Consider the following 23,827-nt stretch of genomic DNA (forward strand, 5'->3'; position numbering starts at 1 on the left):
TATTGCAGAGTGTCAGCACATTGCAGAAGGAAAAAAAAAGAAAGTGGTTTTGGTTAATTACAGAAAAATTACAGCTACTCAGACATCTGAGAGCAGTGGAGCTGGAAATGGGTGCTGTGATGGCACTGCAACCAGCACCCAGTGTCTGACCTGAACACCTAACTCAGCTTGAACTAACCTCTTCAACATTCAACTTGCAGAAGCTCTATAGATCTCACAAGCAGCTAACACATTGCTCAGCAGCTGGAGTTACCTTGTGTCTCCAACAGCTCTCAGTCTCACTGCCTGGATTAGAGATCCCTGCCTGCAGAGCTCCCAGTGCAGCAGTTCTCTCCATTCCCCTTTCCCTTGGGTTTGACTGATCTCATTGCTCGTTTTTGTCTTGCATACACAGAGCTGTGCTGGCTGCCCAAATTCCTCCTCTGTCTGACCCTAAAGATTGCCCATGCATCCCACATATTCTGAGGGCTGCTTAACTGGATGTGATTTCACAGTTGAGAAAGGCATCAATTGTTGCTGCTTATCACACCCTGCTCAAAGGTCAGCACCTCTCCTGTTCACACTAGGTAGAATAGATGGGACTTTATCTAACAGCTGCATCTTGAGCTCAGTATGAGCCACAGCATCTATTCCTCACTCTTCATAAAGCCAAGCAAAAGAGCACACAGTGCAAAGTCACAACCCATACCTGTTACCAGTGCGTTCCAGGCGTGGGTCTTGGCACATATCCAGCTCTGGAGTAGAGTCGATGATGTCCTGCACATCAGACCACTCATCACTGCTACCCATTCCTAGGTAAGACAATACACACAATCTCTAGCATCAGGACTTTCACAGGATGATGTTCCTTGAAGGGACTTTTGCAGCTTTGAGTATCAAGGCTTCAAAGCTCCATGGCGTCACATTCAAAGTCTTAAAACAGGGACAGGAAGTAGCTGATCACCTAAAGTCACAAATGCACCCAGAGCAGGAAGACCATAAGCATCCCTGCCCCCCTCACCACACCAGAATGTTACCACAGTCACTAATCCAAACCCTCATAAACATGTGATAACCAGAAATACTGCATCCATCCCATTATACCCCAAATAAACTTTTCATCTGTCGGTAAAACTCTTCACTCGCCATGAGACCCCGTGGTGGTTTTCTGTATAGTTTCACAGGGACTACTTTCATTTTAATAGAAGTAATTTGTCACTACAAATTCTGAAGCCTACAGCTGATGTAGATACCTGTCACACTGCCATTCCACTGAAAGACTGATTCATGAAATCCACTCTGCTTTCTGTATCATCTACAGCCCAAAAGCCAGCGTTTGAAGAATGAAGCATTTTCTTCTCTTGCCAAGTCACATTTGTTTGATACCAAAGTGCTGAGAGTCACACTCATTCTAAGCAAGCACTATGAACACAGCATCTGTTCACACAAGGAATTCTTGAAGGATTAAAGACCTAATTTGTAAATGGTATCAGTCCCTCAGTGATGTTACATGTGAAACTTCTGACCTTTCCATACGGCCTCAGCAGCCAAATGCACAAAGCCCACCAGAACCTGGGTGTTGATGTTATTCTTTGAGGCTGGCACATGCACCAGCTGGAAACAAATGCTTTGTCTGAAGTCCAAGGGTGATGTGTACCTGTTGATAAAGCAGCAGCCATACCTCTCAAGCTCACAGCAACAGAGGCCTCTTTTTATTTTGTCAAGCCAGGAAGCTCTTCCCCAAACACCTTTGGGTACCTTTCTTTGGTAGCTCAGCTCTAAGGCATCTACATCGCTGACAGATGTTGTAATTACAGATGCATAAAACAGCCAATTAAAATTCAAGTATCTGTGCTCCTCCTCAGCATGGAGATCTGATTTTGCATTTCACATGAGGAACAGCTAAAAGGCTGAAGATGCAGTGCACACAAGAAAGATACAACTATCTGCCTTGAGCAGGTCCCACAGTATACTTCCACCAAGGAAAAAGCAGCTTTCATGTGTGCAACGACTTCACAGCTGCACACAGAGAGTGACCCAAGAAAGCTAAATGGGATTCTCAAGCAGCACCTGCAAAAACAAGGCTAAGTATTTACAAGGCACTCTGACATTTGTGCTCAATCTCTCTGATGCCAGTACTCACACTGACTGGCCTTGGCCAGGGCCACTGAACAGAGCACCATTTAGCAGCTGCTTATGAAGAAGCTATGTATGTTTATGGAGACCTACACTAGTTTCTGAGATTGGCATCTGTGATCCTGAGACCTCCTCAGCTGCTGATACAAATACAGAATGGGACTCAGTCATGACAATTCTCGTTCACGTGCTACACCAAAAGATGGTGCTTGTTGGTTTACAGTCTTAACCTGTAAGCAACCAGCTTGTGAAGGTTAGTTGAGAAACAACTTCTGTATTTCTCAGGAAAAGAGATGATCATCTGGTTCAGATGCTAACTTCAGAGACCTATGCTCATCCCTGTGCTGCTGCATAGATTTTCCTTATTATCTTCAGCTGCTTTTACAGTCACAGAATCACAGAGTCTTAGGGGTTAGAAGGGACCTCAAAAAATCATCCAGTCCAGCCCCACTGCCAGAGCAGGATCACCTATACAGGTGATCACACAGGAATGCATCCAGATGGGCCTTCAATATCTCCAGAGGGGGAGACTCCACAACCCCTCTGGGCAGCCTGTTCCAGCATCCTTTATGTCCATGACCGGTAAAACAGACCACTTCTCATTTCCCAAGGCTGCTGCAAGTCTAACTACCACGCAGGCTGGAAGCTGCTCAGGTACTACACTGGCACAGCTGTATTAAAAAGCACAGAAAGGGGCTTTCATTATGTTATTACACCATTTTCTTTATTTAAACACTGTGGTGCTAAAAGGCTTAGCTGATGGCTTTCCTGACAAGAAACTGAATTATTAAAGGACTCCAGGAGGTGGAGAGAAAATAACTGTAACTCCCAAAGATTTGGGGGTGTTCCTATATGAGAAGCAGACTAAAAGCTTATTTAGCTGAGAAAAACAGCTGGGTATAATTGCTATTTTTGAACACATCAGGGTGTGAGATAAACACACAGAAGGGAAAACAGTTATCTAATTTGACTGAGAAATTTGGCACGTGAACAACTAGCTATAAAATACTTCCAAAGTCAATCCAGATAGAAAAGTACAACGAAGCTTGTAACTACCAGCTTGTAACTACCGTGCTGATGAGGTCCAGAAAGAGTTTGCCAAAAACTGAGTTAGGCTAAGATGGGACTTGACTGTTCGTGAATGAGGCTCTATGACATGGATGAATGCCACTGCAAAGGACTGAACTCAGTAACCCACTCCCAACCTCTGCACTTGTGAAACTATTCATACTACTGATGTAAAAATCTGCTGGCACCCAATGAACCCTGTCTCCTCCCTGTATCTTTCTAAGCAAGCCTAGCTCAAATCAGCTTAAGAAGCTGATTAACCTCCCAGCCTCTTCCAGTAACAGGGCAACACAAGCCCTGGGAAGTCAATGACCGTAATGACCAAGCAGCCGAGCTCCAGCTTCCATACCTATGCTGACGTTCCTCATCTCCTGCGTGACCTGGACCTCCATGTTCCGGCTGTTGCGCTTCTCTCTCGCCCTCTTGCTGCTCTTGCCGGTGCCATTGTACTCGCCGAGGGGCTGGACGCTCTCGTTCAGCGGCGTGACGGCAGCAGAGGGCACAGAGGAGGTGGGAGTGTTGGACTTGGTTCCGGTGGTGCTCGGTGTGGCAGCTGCCGAGGACTGGCCCGATTCGGACATTTCATCCTGAGGGCACTGTGGCAATTGCAAGGTGGAGGAGGAACAAGAAGGGAAAAGCACAGCTATACATTTCAGTTGATCTCCCAGCTGTTGGTGTATGGCTGCCTTAAAGCACAATGGGGCATGAGTCTTGCTCGCCGTCCCAGTGGCACACCCAGCGCTTGCTGGTGACACTGGGCACTGCAACCACAACGAAGCAGTGAGTTCTCGTGCTGAACTCAGCAAGCCAATCCCACCTGTGAAAGGACTGACATCCTTCCTTCTTTACTACTAAATATGGTTCTTCACAAGTCACATCTGTATGTTCTCTTCATCATGCAGCTCAGCAAAGCTGGCCTTGTAAGTGAAAAGCACCTGCAGCTCATACTGACTACAGTGGAAGCTGAAGGGCTTTGGCACTTGCAGTGAGCCAGGGCAGCATTTCCCAAGACTGGAAGGCGTTATGGATATTGCTTGGGAAGGGTCTGAAGTGGCCTCTTAGAGGTCTTGGATGATGTCATTATTGTAAGCCATCAACACAACCTGGATGAGAGAACAGCAAAGTGGTTTTGACACTGAACTGCAGAAGCTAAGCGGATACCAAGCCAGGATGGTGACTTTGCTAGCACAGGAGACCTCTGTCCTCATACCACCTTATGCAGAAGCTAGTCAGGCATGGGTCCAGCTTGACAATACAGGAGAAACAGGTGTGGTCTCCCCACTTTCAAGAGACAGGACGAGACCCAAGAATTTAAAAATCAGACACTGACAAATTGAAAGGAGATGGATTCCCAGAGTGAGATGTGGAAAATGGCTATCAGCCTCACAGACATTATGGCCCCACTTCCTGTAATACCACCTCGTGAAAGACATGAGACTATCAAGGATCCGACAGGATCTCACACTGTGACCCACGTTTGTCAGCTGAAGCAGCACTGCTTCACAGTCAGCTAATTAATGTCTTGACCAAAGCTGTGCTGAGTCTCAGACCCAAATGAGACCTCACCATTCTTCAGGGCAGCTCACTCTAATTATTGCCTGCAGGGAGATGCCACATTAATGTGGTGTTCTGTGTGATAATGAGCTGCAATTGGGTGCAGTGACGTTCCGCATCTGCACATCCAGACCCAGCTGTAATCATTACTGCTTGCTCCTCCCCTCCTGTGCAAGTACCAGAAAGATCCTGATTCTGCTCAGAGGTTGCTCTGAGCCTCCAGACCCTGGAGCTGTGATGCCTTTTCACTCTACTAATTTGGAAGTCTTGTTTTCTTGTAATAGTATTAACCTCAGACCATGACCAAAAAAATAAAATCAAATGAGATGAGAGAGAAGCCTGGGGGGAGGGGGGGGAAAGGTGACTTAACCCTTTGCAGCCATGTTTGGGTTTTGTTTGGTTTTAATCTGGAATCTTAAGATCTTCCTTTAATTAGACTGGCCTCTGCACACTTATCTGCAAGCACCCTGTAGTACACTGCACTGTGGAAGTCAGAGGTTTCAGACTGCATCTGTGCATTTCTATTGCCATTAAATACAATCCCTATTTTGTGTATAGTTTCTGCATTGTCGGTCCAAACAGCACCCATATTCCCACATGGACATTCAAATCATCTCTCTGCACATTTGCTGACAGACTGAGACAGGGATTTTTCACTGAGGCTGCTACACTTCCCATCTCTACTTCATAATCTTGTTTTGGGAGCTACTTTCCTAATATGTTAGGAAAAAACCAATCAAATCAGGTTTCTGACAACAAATCTAATCCAGTAAGCCTTGCACTACTTCAACTGCCCAGTTTGCCTTCTGCGCTTTCTATTGTACATGGGACAAAGAGCATCAACTGCAAAGTGCAAACACAAAACCAGATCCAGAGATGTTCTTGTGCCTAAAGTCTATAAGCATAACCAAAGTCCGTGAGCATCTTAGCACTGTAAAAGTGCTGCCCAGGTGGGCAGGCATGTCGTTGTAAGGAACTAGATGTCATTTAGAAACCCTTGTATCATCAGTGTCTACAGGGCACTGTTTGTATCAGACACATGCTGTAACTTCTTGTTTATTGACATCCTCTGTGCCTTGCCCAGAACACACCAGTGAGGAATTACCCTGGTCTTTCACCCATTCTTTGGTTTTAGATTTACCTAGCAAACATACTTTATCAACCTACCAGCCTGCATTGGAGGACTTCCTTCCAAAGGTAAACACTACTAAGGCACCCCTCTTCACACTCCAGAAGCTCTATTAATATTTGCTGGAATCTTCCTTCTATAGTCCTGAATGCTTCATTAATGTGAAGTACTCCATTAAGTGTACAGCTCTCCAGCGTGCAGGAGGTGTCCTCCACAACCCGCAGCTCACCCAAAGAATACTCTCCACAACCACCACTTACCTACAGCCATACCTGTCAACCTCCTAAACATCAAATGTGTAGTAGTGACCTCCAAAATGTATTGCAAAGGCCCAACATTCATAGCAGTCATATGTCACCATGAGAAGCCACAATTGTATGGTTATAACACTGAAAGCATAGTACATAAAAACAAAAAGGTTAAGGACTTTCATCTCCAAAACATTAGAGCAAATCAAGACTGAACATAAAATAATTTCATGACAGCAACTAAAACAGAAAATAGTAACAAAACAAAAAAGCATACAAGGACACTTAGAATATGACTCTAGTATGGTCCCATGAAGAAGGAAAACGAGTCAGAAAAGTCAGGATATACATACTGGGAAGGTGAGTTGTGTGTGGTCGATGTCAGTGAACTATCAGAGCTGCTGAAGAAGAGGCAAGGAGTGCATGAGCAGTGCTGCTGAGATTTCATTCATGCAGAACATTTGAGAAGTGGCAATGCAGTCAGAGAGTGTGCAGGAGGAAAATCTCCATTTGAAACTGAAAAACTACCAAGTCAGTCAATCACATCCTGTAACTATTACTAGGTTTGCTTCCTTCTCTTAGGAAACATTCTGTAACATTCTACCCCTCCCAAGGCTTCCACAGCCCAAACTCTCTAACTCCACCCTACCAGTTAGCCTCTGGAACCCAGCACCCCATTTCTGAGTTTCCCTAACGAGCTCTAACACACATCCCAGCACTACCCATCAGATACATTTGGAGCAGCTGACTACTACTTCAGCACAAAGCTTTCTTGCAACCAGAAATGGAACCTTTTGCCTGACCCACTAAATCTCCTGCAATCCACTCAACTTCTTTTAGATGTTCTACAATGTTATCATAGAAGCATGGAATGGCTCAAGTTGGAAGGGACCTCAGAGGTATCTACTCCAACCTCCCCATCATGGGCAGGGATGCTTCTCAATTAGACTCAGCCAACCTGGCCTTGAACACCCCCAGGGAGGAGGTATCCACAACCTCCCTGGCCAACCTATTCAAGAGTCCCACCACCCTTGTACACAAGAACTTCTTCCTAAGATCCAGTCTAACCCTACTCTCTCTCAGCTTCAAACCATTCCCCCTTACCCTGTCTCTATGAAAAGCAGGATCCCTGTAGGATCCCTTCAGGTATTGGAAGACAGCTCTAAGGTCCCCCTGGAGTCTTCTCTTCTCCAGGCTGAACAAGCCCAGCTTCCTCAACCTATTCTCATAGCAGAAGCACTGTTTAAAGAATTACACCTTAGCAAGTCTTTGGAAGATGGACCTAGCCTCAAGGTCCTCACAGCTCTTCTCTAAAAATTAACCCCTGCTGCACATGCCTGACTGCTGGAGAGCTTGAGGGCATCTTCACACCACAGTGTGCAGCACTGCCTGCAGGTCCCAAGGAATAATCAGTTCTGGTACCAGAAGCAGGTTGCCCTCTGTGCATTTCTGCTGCTCTCTGTGTCTTTGCAGCAGTGTTGCGCTGGCATGGCCCTAGGCTGAAGAAACACATTCATGCTTTAGCTTCATTTCCACCACCTTTAGTTACATTATTGCACTGGGGCATTGCTATTCCCCAATTCCAGGCAGAGCTCTCCAGAAGAGACTGGAGGCTCCAACTGGCACTCTGCAAGTTGCCACATTCCCCAAACTTCTGTGTCCCTAACACTACAGCAAGGCTTGGGTTCCAAGGATAGTCTCCACCCTATCCAAAGATCTTGCTACTGGATTTCCAACTTCCATGATAGCAAAAGGCTGACAAAACACTAAGGTTTATGCTGTGCTAGGCCTGGCTTCTTTACAAAGGTAGAGCTAAAAAAGGAATGCTGCTGCTTTGAATTTCTCTAAATTTCTTGTGTTATGCATCAAAGAAGCTACTCCTGCAGAGTCACTCAGGCCAAAGTGCCATTAATGCAATCTGGAGACATGCAGAATGGATACAACAGCAAGTCAGCTTTTTTCTGTCCTTGTTTATTTCCCTCCTCTCTGCCTTTACTGCCTCACTGTACAGGATTAGTAACTTGTAACTTCTCAAAAGGTGACATATAAAACACCTGGTGTTCTACAAATTCCTGGTAGAGAGATGGTAAATTTTACCAGACACTTTTAAAGCAGACCAGAAGCTCTGTGAGCAATGCCAGGCAGACACAGCACTCTCAGGCATTTGCATAACATCAGTCAAAGAGAAAATTGAACTTGGTTGGATCCTGAGCACAAAGACTTTGAGAAGTCTGTAAGTACAGCTCATGGGAAATGTGGGTCACTATGCATGGTCTAAACTGTAAACAATTGCAGTGAGCTGTACAACATCTGGGTCTCTGAGCTCAGACCAGTCTCTGAATAGCACCACAAGCAACAGACAGAACCATGCAGTTGCTTCAGCACAGTTCAGTGCTGGTTTTTCACAAGCCCCAGTGCAGGAGGCAGTGCACTTAAGGTGACAAGTGTACTGAAGGCAGACAATGCAAGTCTAGAGTAACAATGAGATACAGGAGGAACTAAAGACCTTTAAGCACAGTGCAAGACTTGGGCATCCAGAGAGGCTTAGGAGAGGAGAAGGTTTAATTGAAGATAGAAAGGCCAGAACACCAATCAGTAAAAAAGGACAAACATTGGAGAGCAAGTGCAACCCAATGCCTGGTCCCAGTTGAGGTGCAAAAGCACTGCTCTTCTCAAGGAGGAGACAGGGAGCAGGTTCTGCCATTTTTTTATAGCTTATTTGGGAGAGGAAAGTGAAGGATATATCTTCCCTACATCTCTGCCTCCCCACACATTCCTCTCAACTTAGGGCCAGCCAAATAAAGGAGATTACCACGGAGACAAGAAGCAGGAGAAGCGGTTTCAAATCCCTCCCACACCATAGGCCAGGTCTGCAAAAGAGCCTTGTCCCACAGCACAGCTACCAAGGGAGCAGACACACAGCAAGGAGAGGCTGCAAAGGGTTATGGACACAGACTGGTCTCCATCTTAATGACAACGTGGAATGCTATTGACAGCAGGAGAGTGTGAAACCCTTGCTCCATGATGGTCTGTAAAACCTTGTAGCTGGAGTTGGACTGCAGCTGGCCGAGGTCACTCAGGTGCCAGTGGTCCAGTGTGGGGATGATCTTGGCCCCTATCTGCCCACGTACCATGCCATCCGCCAGCGGGAAGACGTTCAGGGAGTTAGGCCGCTCCTTCCTGCTGGAGAGAGAAGCAGAGAGAGGGGAACCAGTCTGTTAGCCACTCACAAGTGCTTAGATAAAAGAAACAGCACTCTAGCTGACGTGAAACAGGAGTCACTGCCAACTGAATCGCACTCCTTCCCCTCACGCTGCAGCTGTCCAAACGCCCAAGTCCCACAGCTCCATGGCATCCTCTACTCAGACCCATTTTGTCTGCTGCTAGAGCCATGCCTCTTCCTGGGCAGACTGGGAGGGAGGGGACCAAGTGATCAGAACAGGCACGACTGACTTCATCAGTATGAAACACTTGGGAGGAATCCAGAAGTGCAGGGAGCCATCAGCCAACGTAACTCAGTGTATCTCCTGAGAAACAAAGGTGCTATGGCAAAACAAGCCACAGCCAGTAACTCTCACAGCAAAACCATAAAGCTCCTATAGATCCTAGAGATGTCATCACTGGGTCAAGCAAAGAGGATGTTAAGTAAGAGCTGTCTGCATGGCAATTCTGTGTATTTCCACCCCAAATCTGGTTAGCTCCAACAGCAGAAAACAGATGGTTTTGAATTGCTTCCAATGTTAAGTAAGAAAGTATTTGTACTCTCTGAGTCCCTCTTGATATCCATATTACAGTGCACTCAAAATGCAGAAATTAAAGGTGTAAATGAATGCATCATTCATACTGCCAGATGGCCTTAATTATGTCTTTTCCTCATCCTCTTCTTTCTGCCAATTGCAGGTGACTAGCTAGCTGCAGATTTGGTTCTGAATATAAAAGCTGGCAGAAGTTTTGAGACCAAGTTCCAGTGGGAGAAAACCTACAGCAAGCAGGGGAGGTGGCAAAGGCTGTAGCAGCCTGCCTAAAGCAGTATGTGGTTTGGTGCCAAAGCAGCAGGCCTGCAGGGCTAGAGCACACCTCCATTTAGGGGACAACCCCAGCAGGCTCTGCTAGCTGGATTCCAGTGGCTCTGCAGAGATGAACCAAGCTGATCTTCTGTGTGAAATGCACCCCCAAAGGGGTTCAATGATGGTACTTCACCATCTCCTGTATTGGGCTCCACTTATTGGTGTGGGGTAATGAAATCTACCCCTCTGTACATCATTAGTTACAGCATTAGTTACAGCAGACCTTCATGTGCCTTTTGGATTACCAGAGTTAAGATGCAGCAATAAGATTTACCTTTTCCTCCATGACTGGCGATGACTGAAGGGACAAACAGAACAGCCAGACAGAGCAGCAACCCCACGAAAAGCAAGACAAAAGAACAACCATTAGAGAGCAGAGGTCATGCAGGCATGCAGCCCTCCAACAGACACAGTGCACAGCAGCCCACACCACGTGGCAATGTGCACTGTACCCACCACCCCTCTGCAGTGGGGGAGACACACAGCCCCCTCCCCAACAGCTCCTGCCCAGACCTCTCCCAGGTGACAGGCAAACACCCTCGGTGTACTTACAGTCTTATGCAAACCTGCACCTCTGTGCAGTCCAACACACCCCCAGCACATCCACAGATGAAAATGACTAAATGCATCCAAATCTGTATGACAGCCCATGGGAAATTATGCTCCTGTCTCCCCCCTGCACATCAGTGCAACACAAGAGACATGTTTACCCCCATCCAGCTGAGCAGTGACACAAACCCATGCATCTGCCCTAAGTGCTTGTGCACAAGCAGGTACCACAGAGCTAACCACGCACGCAGGCTGACGGTGGTGAGCTTGAAATGAAGGAAGAAACTCTCATCTCCCACTAGTGATGGGAAAAGCCCCATCAGACAGACAGCAGTTCTTGGGTTTCTTTCTCTCTCCAAGGAGATCAGCCATATGACACTTCAAGAGGTGAAAGAGGGATGTCTCTAATATGAAGAGGCAATTCTGGATCAAAACCTTGCCCTTCAGCCCAGAGAATGGCAGTCCTGCAGGTCTAACCAGTAACACTTTCCACTATGCATCTCTTTGACAGATGGTAACATAAAGTCACAATTAATATTTGCTTACTCAAAGGTTAGGGAAGGAGAATCTCATTAAAATCAATTTCTACCATCCAGCCCAACTCAAATATGGCAGGTGCACACATGAACAACCCTCGAAAAGAGGGAGGCCCTGGGCGTGCTTTTGCCTACAGTACTTTTGTATTTTACTGTCCAGGTACTTCCACAGATAAATTCTTAATTACAGAAGTAATGGAAAGGGAAAAGAAGTCCAACACATGTAACCCAGTTCAGCTGTAACAGAAGGATCAGACCATGTTTTGGGAACTCAGTGTGGACTTCCAGAATGCAAAGGGAAGAGAAGGATGAAGTATCACAGAATTGTGTGGGTTGAAAAAGACCTCTAAGGTCATTGAGTCCAACCATCAACCTAACACCACCATGGCCATCAAACCACGTCCACAAGTGCTATGTCCACATGACTCTTGAACACCTCCAGGGATGGTGACTCCACTACCTCCCTGGGCAGCCTGTTCCCATCCCTGACCACTCTTGCAGCAAAGAAATTTTTCCTCATCTCCAACCTACCCTTCCCCTGGGCACAACTTCAGGTGATTTCTTCCCTGATACTACAGAGAAGAGACCAACCACCACCAGGCTCCAAACTCCTTTCAGGCAGTTGTAGAGAGCAATGAGGTATCCCCTCAGCCAGACTAAACAACCCCAGTTGTAGGGAATCTAGTAAGACTAAAATCTGGCTAGTTACAGAAGTTTCTGAAGATTCATGTTTTTCACTACTCCCTTTCCATCCTTCAAGGATCTTTTAGAGGTAAGGTGGGGGCGAGTCTCTGTTTCTGTCCCTTTTTATTTCTTACAATAGACAAAACTTTGGCAATCTGAATTCTGCCTTCACCAGAGCAGTCCAATCTAGCAACAGGGAGCCACAGAAGGCAGAGGGTAATTGCACATCCAATGCCTGACACTTCCATCACCCCAAATCAACTGTCAAAACCCAACTGACCTAAGCACACATTGCTAACATATCCTCACTTTTCCTTTCATCTCAATACATTTATTTATTCTTAATTGCAGCTCATTTTGCTCTTTCTTCATCTTCAAACTTTGCTCAACACTCTTTTGCATTTCCTGCCACATGCTACCTCAAAAACCTTCACAGCTTTCTATTTATCTGTTTCCCAGTATGTTCAGTCTTTGCCCATGCTGCCCTCTGCATTATAGCCTGATGTGCCATCCCATGTCAGCCCAATAAATGATGCTCAACCTCAGTAGATCACGTGTTATGTGATCTACCACTTCTCTAATCACTATTTATGGACCATAACTTCTACTTTGCACCCCAGGGCCAATGTTACTACTCTAAAGTATCATCAGAAAGTACTTGGTGCCTTCACATCCCACTTAAAACTAGATGTACCTGTACTGCTAGCAATGGGACTGGAACTTCAGTGCTTTACATTTGTTCTAAAGCCTGGCTCTTTGCTATACTGAGCTTCCTTCCTACCACCGCCTTCTTTAAGCAAAGGCTGGTTCTTACTGGTTTGGTGTTCTTAAAATGGGGGGAGGGGGCAGGAAATCAACTTCTTGAGCATAGGTGGGTGTACTGGGGGACTGACAAGAGTGAGCTTCCCTTGAGGGAACAGGGGGGAAAATTCTGTAACAGATACTGTGATTAATTGCTACAGTTCTGCTGGCTGCCACACACACACAGAGACACAGACACACACATATTCAACACCTCCAGCCACTTTATAGACAAACCTTTCACATGCCACCAAACAATACAAACATCATTTTTCCAGAGGCCACCCATCAACAGCAGGGTGACAAAGCCTAAGCTCTGTACCAGAACACATCAAGCTCCTCTCCACCAAGCCTCAGTACTCACAACTCAGACACAACCCCTTACAAACAGCTTCAGCTACAATCTGTGCCTGCAGGATCTCTCCCTCAAATATGTACTCCCACTCTGTAAGTTCCTGGATGGCATACATGACATGGAGAGGTTATGGTCCTACCTTCTCCCAGGTAGACTACTCTCAGTTTGATTATTTCCCCCAACTTGCTGCATCTTGGATCGCTCAATGTGTTCCACATAGGTCTGGATCATCTGTGAGGAGAGAAAAAATCCATGAGCCAAACAGAGAAGACTCATCTGCTTTTGTTTGATGTTCTCCAGTGTCTATTTCCAACTCCCTTTCTCTTTTTGCACATCACCTTGTCTTTGCTCTTGCCTTCTAAACTGATGATGTAAGCGAACAGATTAATCTGACACAAAATCTGACACCAAATTGTGTTGGAAATGACTTAATCTTGTCACAGGAGAGCCATGAAAGAGCACATCTGAAAATAATGTAAGGTATCTCCTGGAGGCTCATTGGCAGCAGGAAATAAGGTAGTGGGATGCTACTGACAGAATCACAGAACAGATGAGGCTGCAAGGAACCTCCTAGGGTCCACCAGGTCTAACAGCCCTGCTCACACAGAAGACCTGTAGGTCTCCCAGGACTGTTGTCCAGGTGGCTTCTGAATAGCTCCAAAGATGGGAGACTCCCCCACATCTCTGGGCAATCTGTGTCAGTGCTTGTCACCCTTACAGTACAGCCTTTACTCCTGTTCAGAGGGAGCATTCCGTGTTCAGTCTGTGCCAGTTGCCTCTGGTCTGGTCACAGCACACCACTGACAAGGGCCTGGCTCCATCTGCTTTGCACCCTCCCTTCAGATACTTCTGCTGTTCCCAAAGCTCAGAAGCTCTAGCAATCACTCGTACTGTAAAGGTGAACTCTTTGATGTGACTTTACATAAGAGCCTGGGTTATTTAGAACTAATGAGGTGACATCCTACCTCTGTGTGACGCTGATGGAGAGCATTGTACTCCTTCTTCATTTCCGATTCACGTTCCTCCAGTCGTGAAACTACCAAGAGAAGATTCCAATCACCGCCCGACACACAGCAGGCTCTCAAAAGAAACTCAGAGGGCTCAAAGTCTCTTTTGTTAGCAATCACCCTGTAACCCACTGAACAAACAAACAGAAACAGAGCACTGCACACCGGGGGATGTGGGCTTCCTTACAAAACTCTTTCTGAGGGGGGAAAATAACCAAGTTTGAACTCTTCCTGAGGAGAGGGAAAAATCAAATTTGAACTCTCTCTGAGGGGGGGGAAAAATGAAGTTTGAACTCTCTCTGAGGGGAGAAAATAATCAAGTTTGAACTCTTTCTGAGGGGGGGAAAAAAAATCAAGTTTGAACTGTTTGTGAGGGGGAAAAATAATCAAATTTGAACTCTTTCTGAGGGGGGAAAATAATCAAATTTGAACTCTTTCTGAGGGGGGAAATAATCAAATTTGAACTCTTTCTGAGGGGGGGGAAATAATCAAATTTGAACTCTTTCTGAGGGGGGAAAAAAGTCAAATTTGAACTCTTTCTGAGGGGGGAAAATAATCAAATTTGAACTCTTTCTGAGGGGGGAAATAATCAAATTTGAACTCTTGCTGAGGGGGGGAAAATAATCAAATTTGAACTCTTTCTGAGGGGGGAAAATAATCAAATTTGAATTGTTTCTGAGGGGGGAAAAAAGTCAAATTTGAACTCTTTCTGAGAGGGGAAAAAAGTCAAATTTGAACTCTTTCTGAGGGGGGAAAAAAGTCAAATTTGAACTCTTTCTGAGGGGGAAATAAAATCAAATTTGAACTTTTTCTGATGGGGGAAAATAATCAAATTTGAACTCTTTCTGAGGGGGAAATAAAATCAAATTTGAACTTTTTCTGAGGGGGGAAATAATCAAATTTGAACTCTTTCTGAGGGGGGAAATAATCAAATTTGAACTCTTTCTGAGGGGGGAAATAATCAAATTTGAACTCTTTCTGAGGGGGGAAAATAATCAAATTTGAACTGTTTCTGAGGGGGAAAAAAGTCAAATTTGAACTCTTTCTGAGGGGGAAAAAAGTCAAATTTGAACTCTTTCTGAGGGGGAAATAAAATCAAATTTGAACTTTTTCTGAGGGGGGAAAATAATCAAATTTGAACTTTTTCTGAGGGGGGAAATAATCAAATTTGAACTCTTTCTGAGGGGGGAAATAATCAAATTTGAACTCTTGCTGAGGGGGGGAAAATAATCAAATTTGAACTCTTTCTGAGGGGGGAAAATAATCAAATTTGACCTCTTTCTGAGGGGGGAAAATAATCAAATTTGAATTGCTTCTGAGGGGGGAAAAAGTCAAATTTGAACTCTTTCTGAGGGGGGAAAAAAGTAAAATTTGAACTCTTTCTGAGGGGGAAATAAAATCAAATTTGAACTTTTTCTGATGGGGGAAAATAATCAGATTTGAACTTTTTACATAGAATCAAATTTGAACTCTTGCTGAGGGGGGGAAAATAATCAAATTTGAACTTTTTCTGAGGGGGGAAATAATCAAATTTGAACTCTTTCTGAGGGGGGAAATAATCAAATTTGAACTCTTTCTGAGGGGGGAAAATAATCAAATTTGAATTGTTTCTGAGGGGGGAAAAAAGTCAAATTTGAACTCTTTCTGAGGGGGGAAAAAAGTCAAATTTGAACTCTTTCTGAGGGGGAAATAAAATCAAATTTGAACTTTTTCTGATGGGGGAAAATAATCAAATTTGAACTCTTTCTGAGGGGGAAAATAATCAAATTTGAACTCTTGCTGAGGGGGGGAAAATAATCAAATTTGAACTCTTTCTGAGGGGGAAATAAAATCAAATTTGAACTGTTTGTGAGGGGGGAAAATTTCAAATTTGAACTCTTTCTGAAGGGGGAAAAAAAATCAAATCTCTGTTCCCTGGTTTAGAAATAGTTGAAACTTTATATTTTCTGGGAGGGTTGTTAATCCTTTCTATTTTCTTCTTTATAATTAATGCATGAAAGAAACTCTTAGGTTCATTTCCGCCCCCCCCCAGACCAATCCAAACCACAGCTCCTAAGAATGGTAGACTTCCATATGCCTCTGGTGGTGTTGGTTTGGTTTTGTTTGTAAAGATACTGTTATATATTTAACTGAATTGAACTGAAAGGAGTCAGCTCATGGATACCTGCCCATTCCCAAAACAAGCAGAGCAAACAGCACAGAAGCAGAGTTCTTCAGCAGCATCCTGTGCCCCATAAGTGTCCCAGTTTGACAACAATTTAAATTATCCTCTGGGATGGGTGTCTCTGGCTATCTGAGGAGCACCAGCATTGAACAAAAGGTGTTAAGGAAGCATTTGGGAAAATAAACAAGGAAACAAAGAAATTTGACTGTTTCTGTGACAACCAAAACTATGGGGACAAGAAGAAATGGGAAAACAGATTCTGAAGCTTTACCAGTGGCCCAGATCTTGCATCTGGAGAAACTGAGCGTGCCCCACACAACAGAAGTAACAAAGCCTCTAACAAATCCTTTAGCAGGATCAGAATTTCATACCAGATTTGCATAAATTACATTAAAACAAACAAAACCTCTGAAAAGTAATTTTGAGGTGGCAGCATGTGTGAGGAAAGCAAAGTGTGTCATCTTGTCTGGTGTACAGTTTTGCTTACTCTGATCTGCATAGTTTTTAGTCTTCAGCTCCAGCTGTCGAGTCTGAAATTCAAGGTGTTCCACTTGGATTTGTAGCTCTTTCTTCTCCTGCTCCAGTGCATCTTCAAACTCTATAAACTTCTGAATAGGGACAGAGCAGAGAGAGAAGCACAGATGAGGAATAAGTGTTAAAAGGTGTTTGCCCTACAGAATCACAGAATAGTAGAGGTTGGAAGGGGCCTCTGGAGATCATCAGGTCCAACCTGCCAAAGCAGGGTCACCTAAGGTGGGTCACACAGGAATGATCCAGGCAGGTCCTGCAAGTCTCCAGAGAAGGAGACTCCACAGCCTCTCTGGGCAGCCTGCTGTCACCCTCAAAGTAAAGAAGTTCCCCCCCCATGTTTAGATGGAATTTCCTGTGTTCAATTTATGCCTATTATCTCTTAGCCTGTCACTGGGCACCACTGAGGAGAGTCTGGCCCCATCTTCCTGACTCCCATCCCTCAGGTATTTGTAAGAAGAGTAGGAAATAAAGCCAGGATGGTTTTAATCTGCCTTTAGGATGATTATAGAGCAAGACCCACAGGAGATAATGGGGCTACAAGAAGCTCACCAGAGTGCTCTGCTCCTGCCCCTGTCTCTTCTGTTTGCAAAACGCTCCTCAGGCCAAGCTTTCACAGATTCATGTGCACATCAGCTAGCTGAAATGCCCTCCTCCTCCAAGTATAAATACTGGGGAAGAAGTGCTTTCTCTCACCCTGCTCTCTACTCTGCAGGGGAGAAAGGGTTATTCTCTGCAAATAATGCTGATCAAGAGGACATGGCAATTTTAATTAAGAAGTAAAGCCTCACTGTACTCCAAATGAGACAGACTCTGGTGTAAATCCTTTTTGGCTAAGATTCCCAGGGAAGCAAATGCACTGCAGTGCACAGTAAGATTACTGTGCTAAATTCTGCACATGAAACAACAGACACAGCACTTGACTGCGTTCCCAGGAGCAGCCCTGTGCACATCTCCCATTACTTGGGCTGGAATAATTAGCAGTGACACTGGAGCCATCACTGTGTTTGGGAACTGGAGCTTCTCTCTGGCTACCACTGAGCTGCATCATTTACTGTTCAGGCAGACTTTTAGAACTGTCCAGTAAATCCATCTGAACAGGGAGTCACATTTCATTTCTACAGACCTGTATTTATAGAAACAATCAAATGCATTTCAGCCACCTCTTGTTTTCCAGCACTAAGTGTTCTGCAGTGCCTTTAATCTTTAACTGGGCTTTTAACTTCCTTTTCTTTCCTGCCTGAATTTACTGCACTAAGACAATTCCACCCCACCCCCCAATTTTCCAGAACTAGTAGAAATATCAACACCCTTCTTCCACTATGAAGGAGTCATCTGGGAGGCAAACACTTAATTCTTAATTACATTTTAAGACTGTACAAGGTTTCAGACTTTGAAGTACACATTTTTTCCTTGAGATATCAATTAAACACTGAAATCCCTTAGTCACTCAATGGATCTCCATCACCTCTTTTAATGACTTTTGAGTGATTTACAAAGATTTGGTAATTTTCAGATTTATTCCAGAATAACAGTATCATTTCAGAGTAAAAATGGGTTGAAAAAGATAAATCCTGAGACAGCTACACAGCTAAGGGGCAGCAGTTTGGAGGACTGATCAAAGCTGTGCCCACCTCAGAACTGTTTTCCTGCTGTATTCTCCACCTCCTCGCAGGGTTTTGCTGGAATCACTCTGTGCTAAAGCTCAGCTGACAAACTCTTTTAATTACAGCCATGGGCTAAAGCCCCATCACATCAAGCTGGCTCAGCCTGCACTACCCTCTTGACTCAAGATGCCTTCCTGCTCCTAGTGCTCCATTCACAAGCATGCCACCTAGGCCTGGCAGCAATGAGGTTTTTACCAACAGTAAAAATGAATGGACTTGTATGGAAAACATTCACAGTTTTCTCTGTTAAGCAGGAAGCAATAGAAGGTCCAAGTGCAGTTTTATTCCCACTATGTAGGTCATCTTTAATAGGATTCCTGGATTTGCTGCTGCTGTTTTGGTTTAATTCAGAGAAAACTGATTGGAAGATTAAGTCTTCTGCAAATAGAGCTCAGTCTTCTTCCTCAGTCCTGTCTATTTGCAACCTAAAAGTAATCAAAGAATCAGAAAACTAGAAATCAATTGACCATTTAGAGAAGAAAGGGACATGAAGACAACATTAAAAATTCATATTAGCCTAAGTAATCTCAGGGCAGAACAGCATTCCAGACAAATGGACCCCAGCATATCCTCTCCTGTCTGCTGAAGCGATCAAACATTTGTGCAGAGGGAACCAAGGGCTCTCTGAGGCAACTTTTAGCTTCTCCTACATCAGAAGCCATCTCAACTGAGGTTCTCCCTGTGCATCAGAAGGTATGAAAGAAGGAAAAGTCCCAGATCCAGAGAGGAGTGAACAGCCAGACCAATGGGATGAGGAGAGGTCTCACTGTCAGGGCAGTCCCCAGAAAAGCATCCTCCTGCCTGAGGAGATGGTTCAGCACATGCTATCATGGCCACTCAGCCCTCATACTGAAAGTGAGCTCTCTCCACAGCATTCAGGAGGCTTTCTATTTTTTCCCCATGAAGCCAGCAGCAGACATTTCGTACAGCATCAGGGGAAGAGCCTTACTAGCCACTACAAACTGCTAAGAAAACTGGAGTATGAAACTGCTATATATAAAAATTACTCATATGGATTTTCTTCTACTAGCCTCTCTCTCCAGATTTCAAGCAGGATAACTAGTCTGTAACAACCCAGGATTGAGCCAAACAATGGCTTACACACTAGACTTTACAGGGAAAACACCTGGCATAAAATAATCTTAAGGCAAAGAATGAGTACTCCTCTGAAAAGCAGTAGGACAATGCACATCACTTGGCTTCCTGCTTCACTGCCTTCTGCAAAGGAAGAAAATTACTAAAAATAGCCTGTAATCAGAAATCATCACATCAAACCAGTGACAGATCAAGCAGAGAGCCAGAGGTGCACATATACACACAGCCCTGATCTATGGTGGCTGTTGGTGCGTGCCACTGCACTGCACACCAAGCAATGCGTCAGGGCTTCAGCCTCAGAGCCCTTCCTTGGCTGCAGGAGATGGCTGGGTGGAAGGGCAGTGCAGGGTGCAAGGGCAGCAGTGTTGGGGTGCAAGGGCAGCAGCGTCGGGGTGCAAGGGCAGCAGCGTCGGGGTGCAGCAAGGTATGCACACAGCCAGCCACCACCAAACAGCTCTGCTGGTGTGCTGGCTAAGGGCTCCTGCTGCCTGCAGTGTCCCAGAGGAGGTCACCTCGCCTGCAGGGAACCCACAGACAAGGCAATGCTGCCTGTGTAGTCCTCCTCACAGCTTCTTGGCAGCACCTAATTAGGCTGGCAGTTTGGGGAGCTGTGTTGGTAGCATTTTGCCTCAGAAAGCCATGACAAGGAAAGAGGCCAAGTCCTGGCTAGTCAAACCCAGCCTGCTCAAAATCAAGTTTCCAGTCCTATTATCAGGCCTGCTGCTGCTGAGTTGTGCACACCCCTCAAGGTGAAGACCTTGTTCTGCCCTCTTAACAGGAGCCATTTCCCTCAACAGCAACTTCAGGAAGATTACTCTGCTCCAAAGCAGATGTCCACTGGGAAGCATTTGACACTCAAGAGAGCAAGTCGCTTTCTTATTACAAATCCTGTAAAGCAACGGGCCCAGTCAGATACCGACAACGCCAGAGCTTCAGGAGCAGAGTGTTACACCTTTTCACCTTGACAATCAGAAGAATGATTCTCAGGGAAGATCAACCTAAGCACCAGCTGTGGCTAACATTTAACCAGATGTGGCTAAATGTTACTCAAGGAAACGGAGGATGAGCGAGCCTGTGAAAAACACCGGGCTGGCCAGGTGACACACGGGCACCTCCATGCCAGCAGAGCACGAGGCACAGGCCAGCTCACCTGCCTTTTCCAGCCAGGAAACAGGGAGTCTGGCTCCAACATCTAGGAAGTATAAACCAAGTTAGGAGAGGCCCAGTTCCCATTAAAAGAGAAAAGCCATAAATATTTGATAGAGGGAAAACTCGGTTGAAGTAAAGGACAATTCTGGCACAGGAACAAACCAGAAAAACCAGGTCATGAATAAAAAAGAACAACTCCACTGCAATCCTGAAGAAGGTAAGAGGAGAAGCAGGAGACACAGCTAATGGTTTTAAGATGAAGCTTGATACATTTATGAACTGGATTATATAACTCAATTGCCTGCAGTACCAAGGGACAGGGCGTGCTGACTCAGAAAGTCCCTTCCACAGCTATTGTCCTAAGTTTCCAATTAAGAGTGGGTGTCTTTCTAAGAACACTGGAGACAAAGCAGTTACAGACTTGGTGCAAAAATTACCAGGTGGTAAGAAGTCTGGAGGGATGAAGTCTGGAGGGATGAAGTCTGGAGTAACTCAGCTTTAACCAGGAGAGTCCCCAGCGCTGTAACCACGCGCACTGCAGTTACACACACCGCTGATGCCAGCAGTCCCTCGTATGTGTGTGAATATAAACAGGCAGACACAGACAGCAGGCTAAGTGGGTGCTGGACACCCATCACATTGTGATGTGCACAGACCTCCTGCTTCACACAGTCCTTCCACACCAGTCTGTACTATGACTGTAGTGGACACTCGGGTATACTCAGCTAAATTACACACCAAATACTGATTTAAGGTAACTTCCCTTATTTCCAGAGTGCACATGTTCAAGTGGAGAGCACCCAACAACCACCATCCAAACTCTCCCTTCCCTATTTTTAGCTCTCTTTTTTTTTTTTCAGGTAGGACACTGCATCATTGAAGCCATGGACCTGCTTCCTGCATAGCTTAGCACCAGCATCCATTCAGGGAGATAAAACAGACTGATGCACTGTTTTTAACTGCTGAACAGAAACAAGAGCCTGGATAACAATGGAAACTGAAACAAACATTAAAGGAATGGACAGTTTAAAAAGGAGGACAAAAAAGTATGCAAGCTACCACTGTAAACTTTTCTTCCTTCGTGAGGACTTCAATATGTCTGTATGTATTTCTCTATCTGGAATTATGGTGCAAACTATGTGGCAACTTCAATCCAAGTCAGGCTGAAGGACTGAAAAGGAAAGAACCCAAAGAGGTGAGCCCAAGGGGGAGCTGGTACAAGGTAGGCAGCGTTTCAAGTAACTGGAATTACAAAAATGCTGCAACTGCACACAATGCTGCCACAAAAGGGGGCTGTGAGGAAAGGTTGTGTGAAACCACATCTGCCTTGAAAGGGTTTTTAAATCATTATTTACCAACCGGAAAAACTGTATCGATGAGAGCAGAAGATCTGCCAATACCCCAGTGCAAGAACAGTCAAGCAGCCATTGAGACTCCAGCAGAACAGGTTGCAGCCTGGTGGCAAGGGCAAAGACCACTGCCTGTGCACCCATGGCAGGGTCCTTAAATAGAAGCATAGGCCCCACTGAAGCCACAGCCATCAAAGAAGGAAAGAAGCTGACAAGCGTTACCAGATGGACAACCTCAACACCATGGCCATGCTCGACATGGCAGTCACTGCAGCCTGTGATGGCTCTCAAGATGAGCATGTGGCAAGTGATCTGCTGGCCTGGGACCTCCACAGAGGTGACAAGCAGTGAAACCAGAACCCCTGCACAGCACTGGGCCACCACAAGCCCTATCTCCCCCGTGCAGAGGTGCCACAGGACTTTGCCAAGGCACCGCACTGGGAAGCCCCTTGGAAGCGCTTCCTGGTGATCCCAGCAAGTAGAGAAGCTCCCTGGGGCACCTACTGCAAGGTGTACATATAAAACAGTAGATAAAAATAGCCTTTTACTTTAAATGTAAACACAAATGCTCTGACATTGAGCGTGAAAGCATGGCAGTATCTGCTGAAGAGCATCATGTCCAAAGCACGAAGGCAGAAGCATTATTTCTCCAACAAAACCTTTCACCATTTTCTAACAAAATGAAAATCCAGCAATAAAGTACAACTAATATCATTCCTCAAGCACGTGTGTCAATACTCTATCTCCCCTTTTTATATATACATACAGTCCAACTGGCTCCAACCAGTGAGAAGCAACTTGTCTTTCAAAGACTACAGAAAAGCACAAGGTGATTAACAAACTAAAACAGATCCTTTGGAGTGGGAAACCTCCATTCAGATAATTAAAATCAGCTGCTGGAGCTTCTTTTCGGTCATTCAGGTGTACCAAGGATAAAAGTGATACCACATCCAACCCAGTACATCCAAGAAAAGCTTTGTGTGCACAAAGCTACCGAGCCACATGCACTTCATGCAGCTGTAACACTCAAGAAGACAAATTCTTGTGCAAGAAGGGTCTGTTAAGCATTAGGCCCAAGTGAAGAGGCCAGCTGCCATGGGCATCCTTCTGGATGTCTCTCAGTACTTTTTTGCTATCCCCATCGCCTGAACCTCTCCATTTTAAAGGAAAGGACATTTCTAGCAGATTGTGTCTTACTGCACCTTCACAATCCAAAGGGTAAAGGAAAAGTATTGGTAGCTCCTCAGATCTTCACAGGAAGCAATCCTGAGGTGCCTCTGAAGCTGTACAGAACTTTCCCCAGTCCAGCAATGCTTTTCTGAAATACTCAGCAGAGAGAGTCTGCTGACATCAGATCTTACATAACAGTACAATTCTGCTTCCACAGCAGGGGCTTGGAATTTAACCCTCTTATTGGAGGAAAGGCTAACTTCTTTTCCAGCCAAGCTTCAGATGAGCTCTATAACTAGATTTGGGAAGGTTAAACCTAGATCATGCAGAGAAAAGAAAACAACAGTAAATGGCTGGACAGCCAAGCCCAGGGAGTTGTGGCAAATGGAGTTAAATCCAGTTGGAGGCCAGTCACAAATGGTGTTTCCCAGGGCTCAGTACTCGGACCAGTCTTGTTTAATAGCTTTATCAATGACCTGGGCGAGGGAATTGAGTGCACCTTGAACAGGAGTGTTTATCTGCTTGGAGACAGGAGGGCTCTGCAGAGGATTCTGGCCAGGCTGGATGGATGATCTGAGGTCAACTGGCTAAG

General features: G+C 45.2%; 1 protein-coding gene across 32 annotated transcripts in view; it reads right to left on the reverse strand.

Annotated features, from left to right (window-relative positions):
• MAPK8IP3 (mitogen-activated protein kinase 8 interacting protein 3) overlaps positions 1–23,827 on the reverse strand; it is a 63,375-nt gene that overhangs the window by 29,531 nt on the left and 10,017 nt on the right. For 14 of the 32 annotated variants that reach the window (XM_054180520.1, XM_054180507.1, XM_054180501.1 and 11 more), the window contains exons 2-8: positions 16,765–16,885; positions 14,072–14,142; positions 13,246–13,337; positions 10,456–10,479; positions 9,153–9,297; positions 3,533–3,779; positions 689–791 (exon numbers count right to left, since the gene is read on the reverse strand). In XM_054180520.1, the coding sequence (XP_054036495.1) occupies positions 689–791; positions 3,533–3,779; positions 9,153–9,297; positions 10,456–10,479; positions 13,246–13,337; positions 14,072–14,142; positions 16,765–16,885 (803 nt within the window). The remainder of the gene's footprint in view (positions 1–688; positions 792–3,532; positions 3,780–9,152; positions 9,298–10,455; positions 10,480–13,245; positions 13,338–14,071; positions 14,143–16,764; positions 16,886–23,827) is intronic. The other 18 variants (XM_054180530.1, XM_054180519.1, XM_054180512.1 and 15 more) reach the window with 7 other exon arrangements.

The sequence above is a fragment of the Dryobates pubescens genome, chromosome 4 (genome assembly GCF_014839835.1).
Source record: "Dryobates pubescens isolate bDryPub1 chromosome 4, bDryPub1.pri, whole genome shotgun sequence".
In the NCBI taxonomy this organism is placed as follows: Eukaryota; Metazoa; Chordata; class Aves; order Piciformes; family Picidae; genus Dryobates; species Dryobates pubescens.